The 17265-nt window shown below is 48.3% G+C and overlaps 1 protein-coding gene and 1 long non-coding RNA gene across 2 annotated transcripts; one reads left to right on the top strand and one right to left on the bottom strand.

Annotated features, from left to right (window-relative positions):
* tmem81 (transmembrane protein 81) lies at positions 1-4992 on the bottom strand. The gene is made up of 5 exons (XM_057041292.1): positions 4023-4992; positions 3806-3951; positions 3628-3743; positions 1375-1562; positions 1-1299 (listed from the first exon to the last, which is right to left on the bottom strand). The coding sequence occupies exons 1-5, from the start codon at positions 4227-4229 to the stop codon at positions 1204-1206; spliced, it is 753 nt and encodes a 250-aa protein (XP_056897272.1). The 5' UTR covers positions 4230-4992; the 3' UTR covers positions 1-1203.
* Positions 4993-11519: 6527 nt separating this feature from the next.
* LOC130530270 (uncharacterized) lies at positions 11520-12398 on the top strand. Its single transcript, XR_008951782.1, has 2 exons — positions 11520-11618; positions 12159-12398. It is a non-coding gene; the product is annotated as an uncharacterized LOC130530270 (long non-coding RNA).
* Positions 12399-17265: the final 4867 nt, after the last annotated feature.

Raw genomic sequence — 17265 nt, 5'->3', positions numbered from 1 at the left:
ATCTTAATCTTAAAGCAGGAAAATTTAAAAAAAACAAAAACCTGTCACACATGAAAAAGGTGCGTTGTCCACGTGAGTCAATTTGGCAATGTGAAAGGGTCCTTGTTGGATCCCAGGCCGAATGGCCCTGCAACTGACCGGGGAAACAAGTGGGGCAATGCGGGTCTCCTTTCAATATTAACGATGTCCCACGTTGTCCCGCTAAACTAGCCGATGATGTCAATGTTTTTTTCTTTTGCGTTGTGATTGAGCCACTGGACATCCTGTCCACAGAGTCTGATCTCATCACAGAAACTTTAGCTACTCCATCTTTAATGGAAGCTCATCCATCCTGCCGGGAGAATCCCGCCCACGGGATGCTGTAGCCATATCACGCAGCTTTTTATGGTTCATGGCAGCCAACGGACAGATCAACAGATCCACCATCTGCTCTGTGGGGAAGAGACTCAGCAGCAGATTTCAGCTTCTGTGCTGCTCCCAGTTATTGACACTGATATAAGCAGCCTGGGACACACTGAGTGGCTTTATTAGCAACTTTTCTAATGAAGCTATGGCCACCCAGGACTGGCTAAACCTCCTGAGCGTATCTTGCTCTCAGCTAGCAGCACCAGTGCTGTTCTTATTGTCCTCTGTTGTCAGGAGTTTAAGACATAAGAGCACGCGGAGAAATTTGCAGGAGTTTTTCAGGTGTCACTCTTTCTCTTAGAAGCCTGATCACTGGAGCCATAATTTAGACGAACTTGTCAAATGACCTCTGTTAGCATCTCTCCAGATAAGCCATAAATTCCGTCCTCCTACTCTTCTAAACGAATGTGGACATCATTGTCTTCGCTGAGCTTGGAATCTTTGCCAATGGGACTCACCGTAGACTCATTGACATCCATGCTGTCCATCCATTATTTACCTCATAGCGTTCTAGCACAGGTAAAGGTGGAATGATGACGTTGTTGAGGTGATGACATATGAGAGTGAACAACCACACCCCCTCTCAGGGAGTTCAGACCCACTACTAGTAATGTGAACATGCCCAACCAGTACAAGTAACAGTTTATAGAAGGTGTTATTGTTCTGTCGTTAGGGACACCTGCGTTAGCATATTAGCATATTAGGGTTAATGTAACAGTAGCAGACACATGTTGGAGTGGTGGACACTCGCAGCTGTGTGAATTGAGTCAGCTGGGCTGAGTCTACCAGTCTACCCCCCTAATTCTGAAGGCAACCTTTCCTTTTCTGTAAAAAGTAGATGCCCAGCAGGATGAGTCCAGCTCCGACGACACTGATGCTGAGACCAGTCAGTAGCTGTGGGGTGAACAGACCCACCATTACAGACATGTCACAAATGAGAGGAGCCCACAAGGTGAACTCAAGCCTTACTGTGTAAAGAAGAACGTGCCGGCCGTATCCGTCTGACCTCTGTTCCTGCTGGCTTTCAGTGGCGTTCCACTGTTCCGCAGAGCTGTCGTAGTCCAGATTCAGAATTCCCACGGGCAAAACACGGATTCCCCAGTAGATCCGTTTCACCCTGCGGTGAGAGGTATCCTGCACATCACAGCGATAGGTACCTGAGGAGACAGGGAGTCCTTCAGGTCAGCTTTTCAGAGCTGTTTCACATCCTGCAGGTCAGAGAGTGATGTTCCCCTCCAGCTCTCCTTTCCACCTGTATCTGCTGAGTGAGCTCTGTTCTATAGCGACCAGCAAGTCACACTAGGATCTTCTTACAAACTATTTCAGTCTTGTCCTTGGGCCTTGTAGGACCACTGGGTCCAACCGTAGGAACTCGGCCAAACTTGTGCACAGTGAATCGCACACTAATCAAATATGCACCAAAACGTGCAGCTCGATGAGGAGGATTTTCATGTGTGGTTTCAAAATACTATGCTAACATGGCTTTCTTTTCTTAAGCTTTGGAGTACGCCACCTCCCGCAAGGTTTGCCGTACCGGAGTGGGGTAGGTATTCGTATTCGTATAGGTATTCGAGAGTAACACCCCTCAACAAACCGTTGTAATAAGAATAATAGGAGTGGGCTCGAAAAGGTCACGCCTTATGACCCCGTTTGAAGGTCCACAGCTCTGCTATACTGTCACCCTGTATTACCATAAAAATGTTAAAATATAGCCAAAGTGGTCTAGATTCACTTGCGACCCTTCAGTATCCCATGTCTCCTGTGGGGGCATTAGTTTAAGGCCTGGATTTTCCCTCCTGACTCATTTAACATGGTGTCTGTAGGAGAGACGTGAGTGGGGGACCACGTGACCAGGTGGGGGGGCTGGACCAGGAGCAGGCTGAAAAACCGCTTTAAAACTTTTTCGAACAAATTGTCATAACTCTTCCCCAGAAGGTACTAAAAACATAAAAATCCATCCTTTATTAGCCACAAGCCTCTGCTCTCTCACAAACGTCACTTTCTTATTTGCTTAATTAATCCTCCCCCCGTAAAACCAGCTGCTGTGCCGATAGATCCTCAAGTCTCTCATTAACTCCCAGAAGCCTGTGGGAGAAACCGTTCAAACTGAAAAAAGCTTTGTTCTGAACTCGTGTTACTCCGACATCCGTTAAGCTAATTTAATGCCATTTCTCACGTATATATTTGAAAGTCTTCTGGTTGGTAAGTGGTAAACCTTCTCCTGGGCAGTTTCTGCCTCTCACAGACCTGTTCAGCTAACGAGCTCTCAGGCTTTGCGTGACGCCACTCATTTCGTGTCTGCTACAATTTAAACTAATTTTCCTCCAACATCCTTTAACATAATCTCACTAAAATTCACATCTATTTTAGTACAATGAAGTAATATGAAGCAGCGGCCTGAGGGATGGACCACCTGCCTGTATCACAGGCTCAAACATGGCAAAGAGGGTTGAGGTCTTTGTGGGAGAGACAGGTGGTCCATCAGGACCCTCCTTCAGGCAGATTTTAGAGCAGATTTTTACAGTCCTGCAAAGGCCGTTTGTGTCTTTTACAGACAAGGGAGAGTGATGCTCTCCGTAAAGGACTTTCTACACACACACACACACACACACACACACACACACACCACACACACACACACACACTCACAGGCTGACTTCCTGTTCGTAATTACAGGCTGTTGATTTCTGTCCTTGCAGAGCTCTTTGCTCTCAGCACCTCCATATTGATTTTCAATGTTGTTTTCAGAGTTCACTTTAGCTTTTACTATTTCACTCCTCACTTTTCTGGAGAGGCCATTTCTCAAGAAGAGTGGCCACGAGGAAGGTGCTCTTCTTTGTTGCTAAAAGCTCTGTTGTTGACCCTGTTTGGGTTGTTGTTGGAATAATAGAGTTGTGACAAAGCTCATCAAACAGCTGCTGGGCCTGGACAGGTGGGAGACTGTCCTCAACCACAGCCTGAAGACAGGCATTAAAACCACCCTTGTGGTCGGAAGCCCCATGAGAAGGCCTGGGGAGGGACTCCATCGCAGGGTTTCTAGCGGTAACAACTCTGGTAGGTTATCGAGCTTAATCTGATCTGGTGGTCGTGAGTTATTTCTATTCTATAATAACCTGCTCAGAGCAACAGCTTTCAGTTTCTTGTAGTTTTTGACCCACTGACCCTCTGACTGTCCAAGAAAACCTCTTTTGTTATGAGTGTTAGTGAATCCTCAAGTTGTACCTGAATTCTCCTCCCTGATGGGGTCCAGAACCACTTGGTCCAACTGTAGAGCCTTCCACTGGGCAAAGAGAGAGTCATCTGAGGTGATTATTCCTCGAGCGTATCGCCACGCCACCCTGGACCATGAAGAATGTTCCAGTTTTAACAAGCAGAGGAGTACTGGTGCTGCCATCCTTACCTCCAGGAGAACCTTCCCATGGCTTTCATGACTTCCCCCAGACAGTCCAGCTCCACCCTTTGCCCAGATGTCATGGTCATGGTCTGAAGTCCACACTGCCACGACTCCAGACACTTTACTGTGCGGACGCGGCACTTCTCTGACACCTACAGGAAATTATTTCGGAGTCATCAGGAGTTTGTTACCCCACATGGTTCTTTTTGTTGAGCTTTCCTACCTCAGCATCACCTTCGTCTAACGCTGCCTGGCTGTCCTTTAGGAGGCACAATGTTTGATTCCTGAGTCCAAGCCCACAGGTGGTGCTGCAGTGGGTACTCCCTACAATGACCTCCACTTCAGGTTCTACCTCCGCTGGGCTTATAGGGTGGAAGAGGAAGAGGAGGATCACGAAGAGCAGCAGCCTCGTAGTTTTGTGTTGAGCCATTTTATGATGAAGGATCTTCAAGAAAGTTTTTAGAGATTTAAATATATTTGTCTTTATTTATTTATTGCTTACTTGAAGAGTTGTGCATTGACCTCTGACCCCAATGACCCCCTCTCTCATACATCTAGAGGATAACAAACTGTGACCTCTACATTTCTGTCTTCTCTCCTCATCTCTTGTCTATGAGTTGCTGTGAAGCACCTATAGAAAAATTACTCTGAGCAACAAAACTACTTTACCTCAAAGATGCAATCTGCCAGATTCAACGCAGACATTTATTAATGTGATCCAGATTTACAGACTTATAACAGGAAATTGCATCAAAACCACAAGTCTTTGACCAAAGCCAGACCTTTGATCAAAGCCACATGTCTTACATCAGCTGGGGGGGTGACCAGGGGTTGGGCTCTAGTGAAGTGATGATTCTCTGCAACTTCCTGAAGTTGGAATCAGAATTTAGAGGTGAAGAGGGGCAACATTCATTACTTTTATTGACAGCCATTTTGGATTTAGCTACAAAATGTTCGATTAGCAAACAGCTCAACAATACATCGTTTGTGGAAAAAGCAGTCAGAAAACACCTTTATTTACTGTAAACTGATAATGAAAGAATTTAGATCACCCAGCAACAAGTTACAAAACAATACTAAAGCCACAGAGGCGACATCTGATGAGCCAGTCACAGCTCCCCTTTTGTGGGTCATGAACAATAATTATTGTGTCTGCTTTTGGTGTATTAACATCAAGGATACTTTGAAACATATTAAGAGCTTTTTTTTCCACTGTAACCATATTACAGGGGCACACGCCTCACACAGTAGTTCCTCAAATGACAGTGACGCTATGATGACCACCCCTGCAGCTGCTGCTCTACTTAAGAATTTGAAATATGATGTCAAATTAAGGATGCTAGTAACATAAAATTATATCAGCCACCTGAAAATGCCTCTGGAGTGGTGAGTCACATTACCGTATATGTTAGTAAACATGTCTAGCTTGGTTATGTATCACTAAATTAGCTTTATGACTATATTTAAAAAGACGACTCAGCTTTTTTGTGTCAAAATTGTTTGCACTGAGTGAGGTTGACGTGACCATTAAAAAAAAAAACACCAGCGACATTAATCGTACCTTCTGCTGCCACTATCTACTGACCAATTTTAAATGTAAAATGATAATGTTTATATAACAGGGTTATCAGGTTACTCAGCTTGACTGTCCAGCTTGACGGTGGGTAATTCTGCTGAAACTCTAAAAGTGCAATAACAGAAAGGATTTGGTTACCGCTCGCTACAGCTTGCGCAGTAGAATAGAATGCACCACACTCCAGTCGAGCCCTGGTCGGCCACTCATATATGCAAATGTATAAAGGTAGTATAAAAAGGCTGAATACACCTTTGTGGGTCCATGGGGCCAGATGTATAATCTGATGTGGGTACGGTAGTTTGATTTTGATTTGTTTTCAAGTCAATTATTTTTCGTATAATTGATTTTGGGGTAACACATTTAGGGAATACCTTAAAGAGCCTCAGAGGAGAATCTTGTTCATAGGTAGAGGTTCAGCTTACCAGGGTTCCTCTATTTACTGGTAACCCTCCCCTTTTGGCCGAAGAGGACAGGATGCAAGGAAGACCTGACTGCAGTAGATGGAAAGATGGAGACTCATCCGATGGCGACATTCTGTGGGAGTTAGTTGCATTGGTTCTGAAGAATCAAGTGTAGGTAGTAGGAAGAGCCGGAGCCATGGTTGCTTTGGAGGGGACGACCTCCAGTCTTGTCCACTGGCTGTAGGCTTGCTGTAGATGGCTGTTGCCCTCAGAAAAGAGTCCTCAAACCTGTAGACCATGAAAACTCTTGCATGATATTTACTGCCGTCTGTTTTTTCTTCATCCTGAGTGGAACTCTTTGGTTGTGTGTTTGTGTTGAAAGCTTTGGCTCTCTTGGGGGTTTCTATCATCCACAAATTTGAAATTTATCAACAGTGGAGAAGTAATAGGGTAGTAATAGGGTAGCAAGCTATGTGTACAGTACTTCATCCAGAAGTATTCTACTCCACGTGTGCTTGAGCTTGGCTGGAGGTTTTTTGAGCAGTTTGTGGTTTTCCTCATAGTTCTTTAAGTATGGTATTCCTCTGACATAGTGGATCATTTGTGTTGATCTTTGGCTATTTCATGGGCTTATTGTAAGCTTTTTGTATGATGGATAAATGTAAATAAATGTACAACTTTCCATGCTTCATTATAAGTGTTCTCTGATCTCGATAAAAGAAACTTTCAACCGCTTTGCGTGCCTCGAGATAAACATCTTCTCAGTTGCTGGCAGGGAGTTCATGCCAACGAGAGTCATAAAAAACATTTTCCAATCTGTAAATATTAAAAGGTCACCACTAAACCTGGTGGGTCCAGGGACTGGCACACGATTCATACTTAATGATCTGCTGATTGCTTGAGCTAGACTGACAGACTCCTGGGACATTGTCATTCCAGGAGCTACTTCGCAAGGTTGGAATGACGCAGCGTCCAGATTCAAATGAGGTACAGTTCGCATTCTGTAGCAAGAAGAGCTAGTTCTGTCATTAATGCCTTTGTTGTGTATTCAAAAACTTTAAAACCGCAATTTGCCCTCACTACTGCTGCTGTTGCGGCCTCTTTTGCCACTTTTAACTGCTGCACTTTTGCTTTCTTTTGCTCCAACCATTGTTGCATTTCCACCTTGATTTGTTTCATTTGGCCTTTGAGTACTCAAGCTCAGCAGCAAGCTCTGCTCTTCATCTACTCGACTGCTATGGGTACTGGTTGAGCCAGAGAGCTGCTTCTAGTTTTAGTTTTGATATGGTAAAAGACAGAACCATGGTCCTTTCTGTTTAGCATTTCTCTTACTCTTTCTTTTTTGAGTTGAGCATTCTAATTTCCATTAATAGTCTCCAGAGAGTTGCTTATGAGCTTACAGATTTCCCTTGTTAGCATAACACCAGTGTCCATTTTGCCCTTATATAAAATATTAGGCTACAAGTTACATTACCCAGTGTAATACATAGAGCTCAAAATGGATTAATCTTTGGCCGCCAAGAGTTTAAAAATCTTAGAAGAGTCCCTGTCAGATAAGGGTCTCTTATCTTCAGATGCTGAAACCGGCCTTTGACAAGGTCAAATCTATTATCTATTATCAGTTTATTGGTTTGGTTTGAACAAAAACATGGAAGGTGTTCTGGTAGTAAAAATATATGCTAGGACACCTTCATACCCGCACAGAGGTACATTAAGCAAGGATCCAAACCCCCAAACGCTCACATAGAACCCTGCGATGAGCTGGAAACTCCAGCATCCAAAATGTTATGTCTGGAGTCTGGAGCTTCACTAACTGCTCTGTCTCCTCAGATTTCAGAACCTTGTGGAACTCCTTGACCAACCTATTGAATAAAGAGGAAACCAGCATAGAAACCAGTCACAGTTGCCTTAACCAGTGCCTTTTCTGTGCTGTAGTGAGCTCTAAAACCTGACTGAAACATCTCACACAGGCTGTTCCTCTGCATGTGCTCGGGTAACTGAGTCACCACCACCTTCTCAAGAATTTTAGATTAAAGGAAAGTTGGATATAGGCCTATAATATCCTATATAATAACCTGTCACTAAAGAACAATTGATGTGGTCCACGATAGAACTGCCTCTCAGTGGTAAAACATCCTTCAACAGGTGTGTTGGGATGGGATCTAAGAGACACGTGATAGGCTTGGATTTCTGAATTAACGGAGACGCCTATATAGGGCTGAAGGAGTTTAAGGGTTTGTTGGAGACCCTGTATGTCCCCCTCCCCCTACACACACACATAAATCTCTTCCTCACCCTCCTGGGCAGTGCCTCCTTCCTTCAGACTCGGGTCCTCTACCAGAGGCCTGGGAGTCTGAGGGTTCTTCGAAGGATCTTAGCCGTTCCTAATACTGTGCTCTTCTGAACAGAGATCTCTGATGTGGTTTGGTTCCTGGTATCTGTTGGAGCTATCTACTCAGCTTGGACATTACTGCCCCTGGTGTCACAATCACTATTGTTAGCACTGTTGCCTTCATACCCCACATTTTCTCTAGCTCCTCTTTCAGCCCCTGGAATTTCTCCAGCTTCTCATATTCCTTCTTTCTGATGTTGCTATCACTTGGAATGACTACATCACCACCACCACTGTCTTCTGATGTTTATCTACCACCACTATATCAGGCTGACTCAGGCCCAGTTCCCAACAGACTAAGCTACCACCGGCCTGTCATGGTGTTAAAAAAGGTAAAACAATATCTTAAACTGAGTCGTTTGAGTGAAGTTTCGATGTTACATTGACATGATGTCCTCTCCTCTCCTCTCCTCTCCTCTCCTCTCCTCTCCTCTCCTCTCCTCTCCTCTCCTCTCTCTCCTCTCCTCTCCTGCCTTTTCTCTCCTTTACCTGTACTCCCTCTCTACCCCAAGTTCTCTCTACCCCCCCATCATGGGATTCTGTTAAGCGCCTAGAAACAATTTTTATTGTAACAGACGCTATATAAATAAAGATTGATTGATTGATTGATTTCTGTTTACACCACAGGATTTTCCTGTTGTGTTCTATTTTATATGGTAGTTAGAACAGCACCCAGATCACAGAAAAGGTCTGCTGAAATATCCCATAATACCAGATTAACAGCTTTTATTGCTTTAGTGTTTGGATGTGCTGAGATGAGCAGACACGACCTCCTGCCGCCGTGCAGCAGGTGCTCCAGCCTGGCTGTCGGCACACATGATTCAGAGTGTGACAGAATCAGAAGCACAGATATTTTTACCAGCAGATCCTGCTGAGCTCCCTGTGGTCTTGTCTCTGTCATTCACTCTAGCTTCTCATTAAACCGCTTAGCTTTTACCATTAAACATCAAAACTGCAAGATGATTCAAAGAAAAAAATATAAAAGCCAAAAAAACAACACAAAAGCAGCATCACAATCTCTTAGAGAGGATGTGAGAAAACAGAAGAACAAGTGAGAGTTGAACATTTTGCTGTTTCTCCCCTTAGAAGAGTGAGAGTGAGGACAGAAAAAGGATGGAAAGGGGACAGAAACAGTCACATACATATATGCTAACATGTATGCTATCACGCTGGACATGTTTTGCTCAGGCCCAATGTTGTGACAGGGGACTAACACCAATTATCTCTCTGTCACCAAAAATGGCCATTTTCTCCTGAAAGCAATTTTTTACTTTCATCATTTAGCGGACGATTTTGTCCAAAGTGACATCAGGCACAGTACTCAAAGGCTTTAACACACTGGAAATCCAAGTCATGGTGAGGTTGAAACAGGCTGGACAGGCAGGATCAGGCTAGTTGGAGAGCTGCAAACAAAGACCCGGCACCGTAAGTTCGAGGCACGAGAACAGGAATAACCAAACACATGAGTCACAAAGAGTTGCTTGAGCCGAACTGAGGGAAGAACAACGAATTAGTGAAGAAAGAAGTGTGGACCAGTCTTTTAAAACAGGATGCAGGTGTAGATGATTTTGCATAGATTAGTATCAGGTGTGTAGAGTGTATTATGGGAGTGAACTGGAAAGCAGCCCTGTCCAGGCTGGAAAAAGAAACTAGGAAAAGACTGACAAGAATCAGTTGGGAGGGGGAGAGGGGAAACACTAGGCAGAACTCCTGACAGCAGTCCCCTCAACAGGCACCTCAAGGCGACCCACTAGACCTGTCCATTGTACCCAGTATCCGGGTCCAGGATAAAGGAACAGGGCACCTAGAAGTGTTCCTCAGGCCCATATCTCCGAAACAATTAGGTATTGGAGACAACGTCCCTGTCAAGCATTCACCAACTGCTGCATTTTATAGGCAGGATGATCATCAATGAGCCGGGGAAGGTGGGGGCTTGGAAGGAGGGGACAGAGGGCTAGTGGAAACACGCTTTAGGGAAACATGGAAGGTTGGATATTCATGGACTCGGGTAGGGTCAACCGGATGGCAGAAGCACTGATCATTTTCCCGATGGGGAAGGGATGAATGAAGCGGGGAGAGACCTTCCATGACTTGCTGGCCAATAGGATATTGTGGGTGGAAAGCCAGACCATGCTGTTCAGCCCCTGGTAGTTGATGCATGGTCATGCATGGTGTCTCGATCTTCTTTTCCGTGAAGAAGAAGCCTGCCCTGAGAGGTGAGGAGGAAGGACAGATAATTCCTTTGACATTCCACTGCCTCCCTCTCTGGAGAGGACCTTCTCCTTGCCAAATTGCTCTAAGCTAGGGATTTCTCTGAAGTGGGACCCTGGCTCCTCAGTAGCCCTTCTGCTTTTTTTTTTCTTGAGCCTGGTATTTTGGTTGCCCCGGACAACCAGAAATGAAATGTCCAATACACAACACTTGCATGAATCCTGCAGTGTTCATGGGGTTAGTCTTACATGCCCCCACTGCATTGACTGTTGAGCCACACGTGGGGTGTTTGATAACAAAGTGAGGCTAGCCTGGAATGGGCTAGTCTGTGCTAGGAAGGACAAGGGAGAAATTGGAGAAACGGGGAGTACCGGTGTGCAGGATACTCGTTTCCTGGCATCTTGGTCTCAGCGCAATCATGGGATTCGTCCCAGAAGTCAACCAAGTACTCAGCCACAGGGTGTTTTCCCTGGCGGAGAGTCAGCAGGTGGGTGGAGGCAATTCTGGATTGATCCGGGTGATCAAAAACACATTTTCTTCAGATTTCCCCCTAGCTCCTTGTAAGGCATTGCTTCCTGGCGATTGGGGAACTGACTGCCTCCACCCAGGCCAATGCCTTGGCTCGTAGCAGACTGGCTAGATAGGAAAATGGGGACAGCATGTGCCTTCCGTTGGAACACTAACTGTTATTGAAGCGAGAAGCCAGGACACTTGTCCAGCCCCCCATAGGATGGCTCTGGATCAAAGACATGGAATTTGGTGTCGTCCCGCTGTGCTGAGAGCGGGAGTGGTGGGCTGAAGGGCGGAACAGGGAAGAACTGCTGAGTTTAGTCTGACACTGCCTTAGCCATGTTAGTACTGGGCCTGTAACAACCGTGTTGACCGAGTCACAGGTGTGTAGATGTTATGATGGGAGTGAACCGGAAAAGAGCCCTGCCTAGCCTGCGGCTGACAATGGCTCGGGTGCTGATAGATGCTGGGGAAATCCAGCTGGAGGGGCAGTTGAGGGCTTTTGTTGAGCAGATGTGGCAGGGCGTGGCCTGCCCTCTGAACAGGTGCCATATGGAGGTAGTGCCTTAATTGGTGGGTGGGGAGAAAAGGTTTATATAAGGCACTGCCTCCAGCTGGCTTTAGTTTTTTCCCCCTTCGACGGTACGGCGGGGTTGCGGCTTATCTGGGCGGTTCAACCAACAGAAACTTTTTCACAGAGCGAGCATGCTGTTTGGCAGCGCCAAGAAGGTTGGTGCTTCCTCCCGCCATCCTTCCGCCTAGAACGCTTTGCTGTAAGGGCACGCGCGCTAGTTTGCACTGGGCAGTTGGCTGCTGGCTGGCGTCCGTGGGTCACGTTGCCCCAGCGGGAACCCTTCACGGAGTGGTGGCGCCACCAGTCGGCACAGACTACCTCGCTTACTGGACCCACTGCTGCTTTGGCTCCGTCCTTTAGTTCGGGACTCTCTCCTGTTCGCTCTCGCTCTCTCTCTTTCTCCCCTCGCTCGGAGAAACAGCGCTGAGACGTAGTGGTGCCGCCGAAGCGACCACGGAGTTATTGCCTTCCTTTTAGACTCTTAACAGCGTGTAAATTGTATCATCAACCTATATTTACTCTTTTTAGGTTTTTTTTTTCTTTTTTTTTAGTTGACGTTGTGTTCTTTTAGACGATCTGGTCACAATTTATTTGCTGTCTGTGTGTGGTGTGTGTGTGTGTGTGTGCGCGTGTGTGCTCGTCACGTCAAATTGTTTATCACTGAAAGTTTAATTGTTCCTTTTCTTTGTGGACAGGTGCTGCGGGCCACGGCGGGGACCCAACCCCTGGTGGAGGGCGTTTTCATCACACCCCTCGTGTGTGGTTTTGTTTGCAGTAGCACGGGTGTTTTTAGTTTGTTTATCTCCCCTAATTGAGTTTTACCTGCTGGTGGGGCCCCAGCCCTGTCCACCCCTTTTCTTAATTTAACTTTTATACAGCCGAGTTATATTTTGTTGAGTATTGGATTAAATAAAATTGTAGTGCATAACCCTCGATCCCGTCTCTGCCTCTGGAATAGAACTTATCTAACAGGCGCGTGCCTGTTCTCCGGTTAATTCCTGGGGTGAAATTCCCCAGGTGGCGTTGTCGTCAACCGTTACACCTCTCTCCACCCCGCCACATCTTGCCGTTGTCGGCAGGATTCCATAGGATGGCTCTGGATCAAAGACATGGAATTTGGTGTCGTCCCGCTGTGCTGAGAGCGGGAGTGGTGGGTGAAGGGCGGAACAGGGAAGAACTGCTGAGTTTAGTCTGACACTGCCTTAGCCATGTTAGTACTGGGCCTGTAACAACCGTGTTGACCGAGTCACAGGTGTGTAGATGTTATGATGGGAGTGAACCGGAAAAGAGCCCTGCCTAGCCTGTGGCTGACAATGGCTCGGGTGCTGATAGATGCTGGGGAAATCCAGCTGGAGGGGCAGTTGAGGGCTTTTGTTGAGCAGATGTGGCAGGGCTATGTATGGTTGCAGTCAGTCCTACGTCACCCTACAGCAAGCCTTCTTTTCGCAGCAGCAGCTGGAAGGTGAGACGCTGCAGGAATTTTCATTGGCCCTGATGTCTCTAATGACCCGCGTGAAGAGGCAGGCACCAAACGGAATTCCAAACGCCGATGTGCTTCTGAGAGACCAGTTTATTGAGCATGTGCTAGATGGTTCCCTTTGTCGCGAGCTAAAGCAGCTGGTTCGTCGCCAGCCTACTATCACCTTGCTTGAACTGCGTGGCGAAGCGATCAGGTGGGAGAGGGAAGGTCTCCCAGGTGGCACTAGGGGTCGTAGTGTTTCATTGCCAACTGCTTACGGTCTCCAATGTGGAGTGCAGGGTCGCCCGACACAGGTCCCGCAGGCCAGGCCCCAAGAACCAGGCTTGGACGCTGTGATGGATCTCTTGAAGCGCCAACAAGAGCAGTTAAATCAGCTAACAATGACGGTAGCTTCCTTGCAGGCCCCTCCTCCCTTAGCCCCAATCTCCCGTTCGGGCCCCTTGATTTGCAGGCGATGCCAGCAGCCTGGCCGAATGCGATGGTGAGCGGGCTCCTCCCCGCCGGCGCGTAAATTCTGTGGCCGGCTACGACACACAGGCTAGGTCCTCCTCTTCTCAGCAGTCGGGAAACTGAAGCCCACTGAGTTGCCGAGCCACAGCTCAGTCGGGGAGTCCACAGGCTCGCCGTCACCCGCTATAACCAAGCTAATTGCTCCCTGTCCTAATATTACTGTGTTAATTGGGGGAATCGGTGTTGAGTGCTTGGTGGATACTGGTTCCATGGTTTCCACCATAACTGAGAGCTTCTTTCGGGCCCAGTTTGGGTTTTGGGGCCATGACCGCCTTCAGTCATGTCAATGGCTGCAGTTGCGTGCAGCTAACGGGTTAGCCATTCCATATGTGGGTTATTTGGAGCTTGAGGTGGAACTGTGCGGCAAGGTGATACCGTGTTGTGGTATCCTCGTGGTGAAAGACCCGCCTGGTGCTTCTTCGTCCCCTGGGATCCTTGGGATGAACGTAATTCGCAGATGCTACCAAGAGCTTTTTGGGGTGTTCGGTTCATCCCTCTTCGAGTCGCCTTTTGTGTCAGGCGCAGCGGGTCCAGTTGTGGCCGCCCTTCAGTGCCACCAGACAGCACAGCACAGCCAAACCCTCAGGGTGACGTTAGGGTCCGTGGAGGGCAAGTAGTTCGGATACCTGGTGGGGTGATGAAGCTGGTCGCGGCCACCTGTTCTGAACAGTTTTCGGGTCAGAGCGTTTTGTTTGAGCCCCCCCAGTCAGGGTTGCCAGCTGGGCTGTTGGCTTCACCATGCCTGCTAAGGGTTGTCCATGGCACTGTGTGGGTACCAGTTGTCAGCTTGCCTGCAGGGATAACTGAGGTAGGGTTGACCACAGCCACATTGGCCTCCCAGTCCGCCGTCCCATCCGTACTTGATAGGATAGGGTCATGGGACCTTTCAGCCTTAACTGAGCTGGAACAAGCCAGTGTTCGGTCTTTGCTGGACCAGTACAGCTCAGTGTTCGCAGCCAATGATGGTGACTTGGGGTGTACGAACCTAATTTCACACGAGATACCACTGCTTGATGATGTCCCTGTGCGGCAACGGTACCGTCGCATCCCCCCTTCAGAGTATGAGGCAGTGAAGATGCACATTAACCAGCTTCTTGAGTCACAAGTCATCTGTGAGAGCTCCAGTCCCTATGCCTCACCTATCGTGTTGGTGAGGAAAAAGGATGGTGGCTTGAGGCTCTGTGTGGATTATCGGCTCCTGAACAGTAAGACCAGAAAGGATGCCTTTCCACTGCCTTGTATCGAGGAGAGCCTGGACGCTTTATCGGGGGCCCGCTGGTTTTCCACTCTTGACCTTGCCAGTGGGTATAACCAAGTGCCTGTGGCTGAGCAGGACCGTTCCAAGACCGCTTTTTGCACCGCCTTTGGTCTTTTCGAATTCAATCGGATGCCTTTTGGCCTTTGCAATGCGCCAAGCAACGGCTGATGCAACGCATGTTTGGCGATCAGCAAGGTCAGTCCCTCCTGCTTTATCTTGATGACATAATCATCTTTTCATCTTCTGTCAAGCAACACCTACAGCGGCTGGAAATGGTGCTCAGGCGACTGCAGGGGCAGGGCCTTAAGGTCAAAGTGGAGAAACGTGCAATTTTCCAGGAGCAGGTGTCGTACTTGGGACACATCATCTCCAGCCAGGGTGTCTCGACCGATCCCAAGAAAATAGAGGCTGTGGCTGGCTGGCAGCGTCCTCGTCACATTAGTGAGTTGCGGTCCTTTTTAGGGTTTGCCAGTTATTACAGGCGTTTTGTCGATGGCTTCGCCAAGATGGCTAAACCCTTGCACCAGTTGGTAGCCGACCTGGCTGGCACTAAAACAAAACAGGGATCTGGCCGGGCACTGGGCTCCGCATGGACGCCCGAGTGCGAGGAGAGCTTCAATGCTCTAAAGTCAAGGTTGGTTTCCACCCCAGTATTGGCTTACGCGGACTTCTCGCGTCCTTTCATCCTTGAAACTGACGCTAGTCATAGTGGGCTTGGTGCAGTGCTCTCCCAGGAGACAGATGGTTGCGTGAGGCCGGTGGCTTATGCGAGTAGGGGGCTCCGGCCCACTGAGCGCAACATGTCCAACTATAGCTCTATGAAGCTAGAATTTCTTGCGCTCAAGTGGGCCGTGACGGAGAAATTTAGAGAGTATCTGTTGGGGCATAAGTGCATTGTGTACACAGATAATAACCCCTTGAGCCACCTTCAGTCGGCTAAGCTGGGGGCGGCCGAGCATAGGTGGGCTGCTGAGCTTGCTGCTTTTAATCTGGAGATCAAGTACCGGTCTGGGCGAAACAACCGAAATGCGGACGCACTGTCGCGACAGTACGCACCAACGCCGGATTGTGTCATCCCATCCTTGCCTGGCACCTCTGTCCCGTGTAGCCTTCAGCCGAACATCCAGCCTGGTCCTATGGTTGGTGCCTTGCAGTCCTTGATTTCTATCCTTCCATCCCACTCTCCATCTGACCTTCGCTTGATGCAGGAAGAGGACCCTTTATTAAAGGAGGTGTTGGTGTTGTGGCGACATGGGTCTCTCCCTACCTCTGCTGAGAGGAGGCAGCTCTCTCAGCCCGCAATTGTACTGTTGCGCCAGTGGGACCGCCTGGTCGAAAAAAAATAGGGTGCTTTTCCGGCGGGTGTTCCGCCCCGATGGTGGGGAAGAACAACTCCAACTTGTTTTGCCCGCGGTGCTCAAGGGGGACACCTTGCATCAGCTCCACCAGGAGCATGGACATCAAGGCACGGAAAGGACCACCGAGCTGGTTCGGCAACGCTGCTACTGGCCGGGAATGTCGTCCGACATCAAGAAGTGGGTGCAGCAGTGCGAACGCTGTCAAGTTGCGAAGGACTCGGGGCAGGTTAATTGGCGTTACATGGGCCACCTTCTCGCATCCTGGCCAAACGAGATTTTGGCAATGGATTTTACTTTGCTTGAACCTTCTCGTAATGGCTTTGAGAACGTCTTAGTCATGACTGATGTGTTCAGTAAATTTACAGTGGCTGTTCCCACCCGGGACCAGCGAGCGGTGACCGTAGCCCAGGTTCTGGTCACAGAATGGTTCACAGAATGGTTCTATAAGTATGGGGTTCCAAGTACACTCTGACCAGGGCAGAAGCTTTGAGAGTGGTTTGATTTTCCAGCTTTGTGCTTTGTATGGGGTTGCCAAGTCCCGCACTACTCCCTATCATCCGGCCGGAAATGGTCAGTGTGAGAGGTTCAACAGGACACTTCACAACCTCCTGCGAACATTGCCGGTTTCCCGAAAGTGGGACTGGGCTTCTTGTCTTCCGCAAGTGCTTTTTGGTTACAACACTACACCTCATCAGAGCACTGGTGAGTCACCGTTTTACTTGATGTTTGGGCAGGAGCCCCTTCTTCCCATTGACTTTCTCCTGGGTCGTGTGCCGGACCCGATTCCCGGTGAGGTGCAGGACTGAGTGGTAGAACACCGAGCCAGGCTTTGTGTAGCATTCGAGGGTGCTCGCGAGAAACTAGTGATGGCAGCGAGCAAGCGCAAGGAGAGACACGATCTGTTCGTCCGAGATGCACCTCTGCCAGTGGGACAGTTGGTGTACCTGAGGGACCATGGTGTTAGAGGCCGCCATAAGATCCAAGACCTCTGGAGCTCTGTTGTCCACCAGGTTGTGCGGGCCCCTACTGGCGACGGTATGGTCTATACTGTGGCGCCCGTGGGTGACCTGGGTGGAACTCGGAATGTCCATAGAGACATGTTAAAGGCGGTCATTCAGCCCGAAGTTGTGGCCCTCTCCTCACCAACTTCCCAATCTTTGTCTCCTCTGTGGACGACTCTTCCAACAGCGATCTCT

The sequence above is a fragment of the Takifugu flavidus genome, chromosome 8, assembly GCF_003711565.1.
Source record: "Takifugu flavidus isolate HTHZ2018 chromosome 8, ASM371156v2, whole genome shotgun sequence".
NCBI classification, from domain to species: Eukaryota; Metazoa; Chordata; class Actinopteri; order Tetraodontiformes; family Tetraodontidae; genus Takifugu; species Takifugu flavidus.
Note: the sequence above shows the minus strand (reverse complement) of the source record. Positions and strands in the feature narration are given on the sequence as shown.

Coding starts and splice junctions, on each gene's coding strand:
- tmem81 (XM_057041292.1), bottom strand. CDS start 4,229: ATGGCTCAACACAAAACTACGAGGCTGCTGCTCTTCGTGATCCTCCTC. Junction 3,744..3,805: donor ATGGGAAGGTTCTCCTGGAG/GTAAGGATGGCA, acceptor TTCATGGTCCAG/GGTGGCGTGGCGATACGCTC. Junction 1,563..3,627: donor CATCAGGGAGGAGAATTCAG/GTACAACTTGAG, acceptor CTGTCTCCTCAG/GTACCTATCGCTGTGATGTG.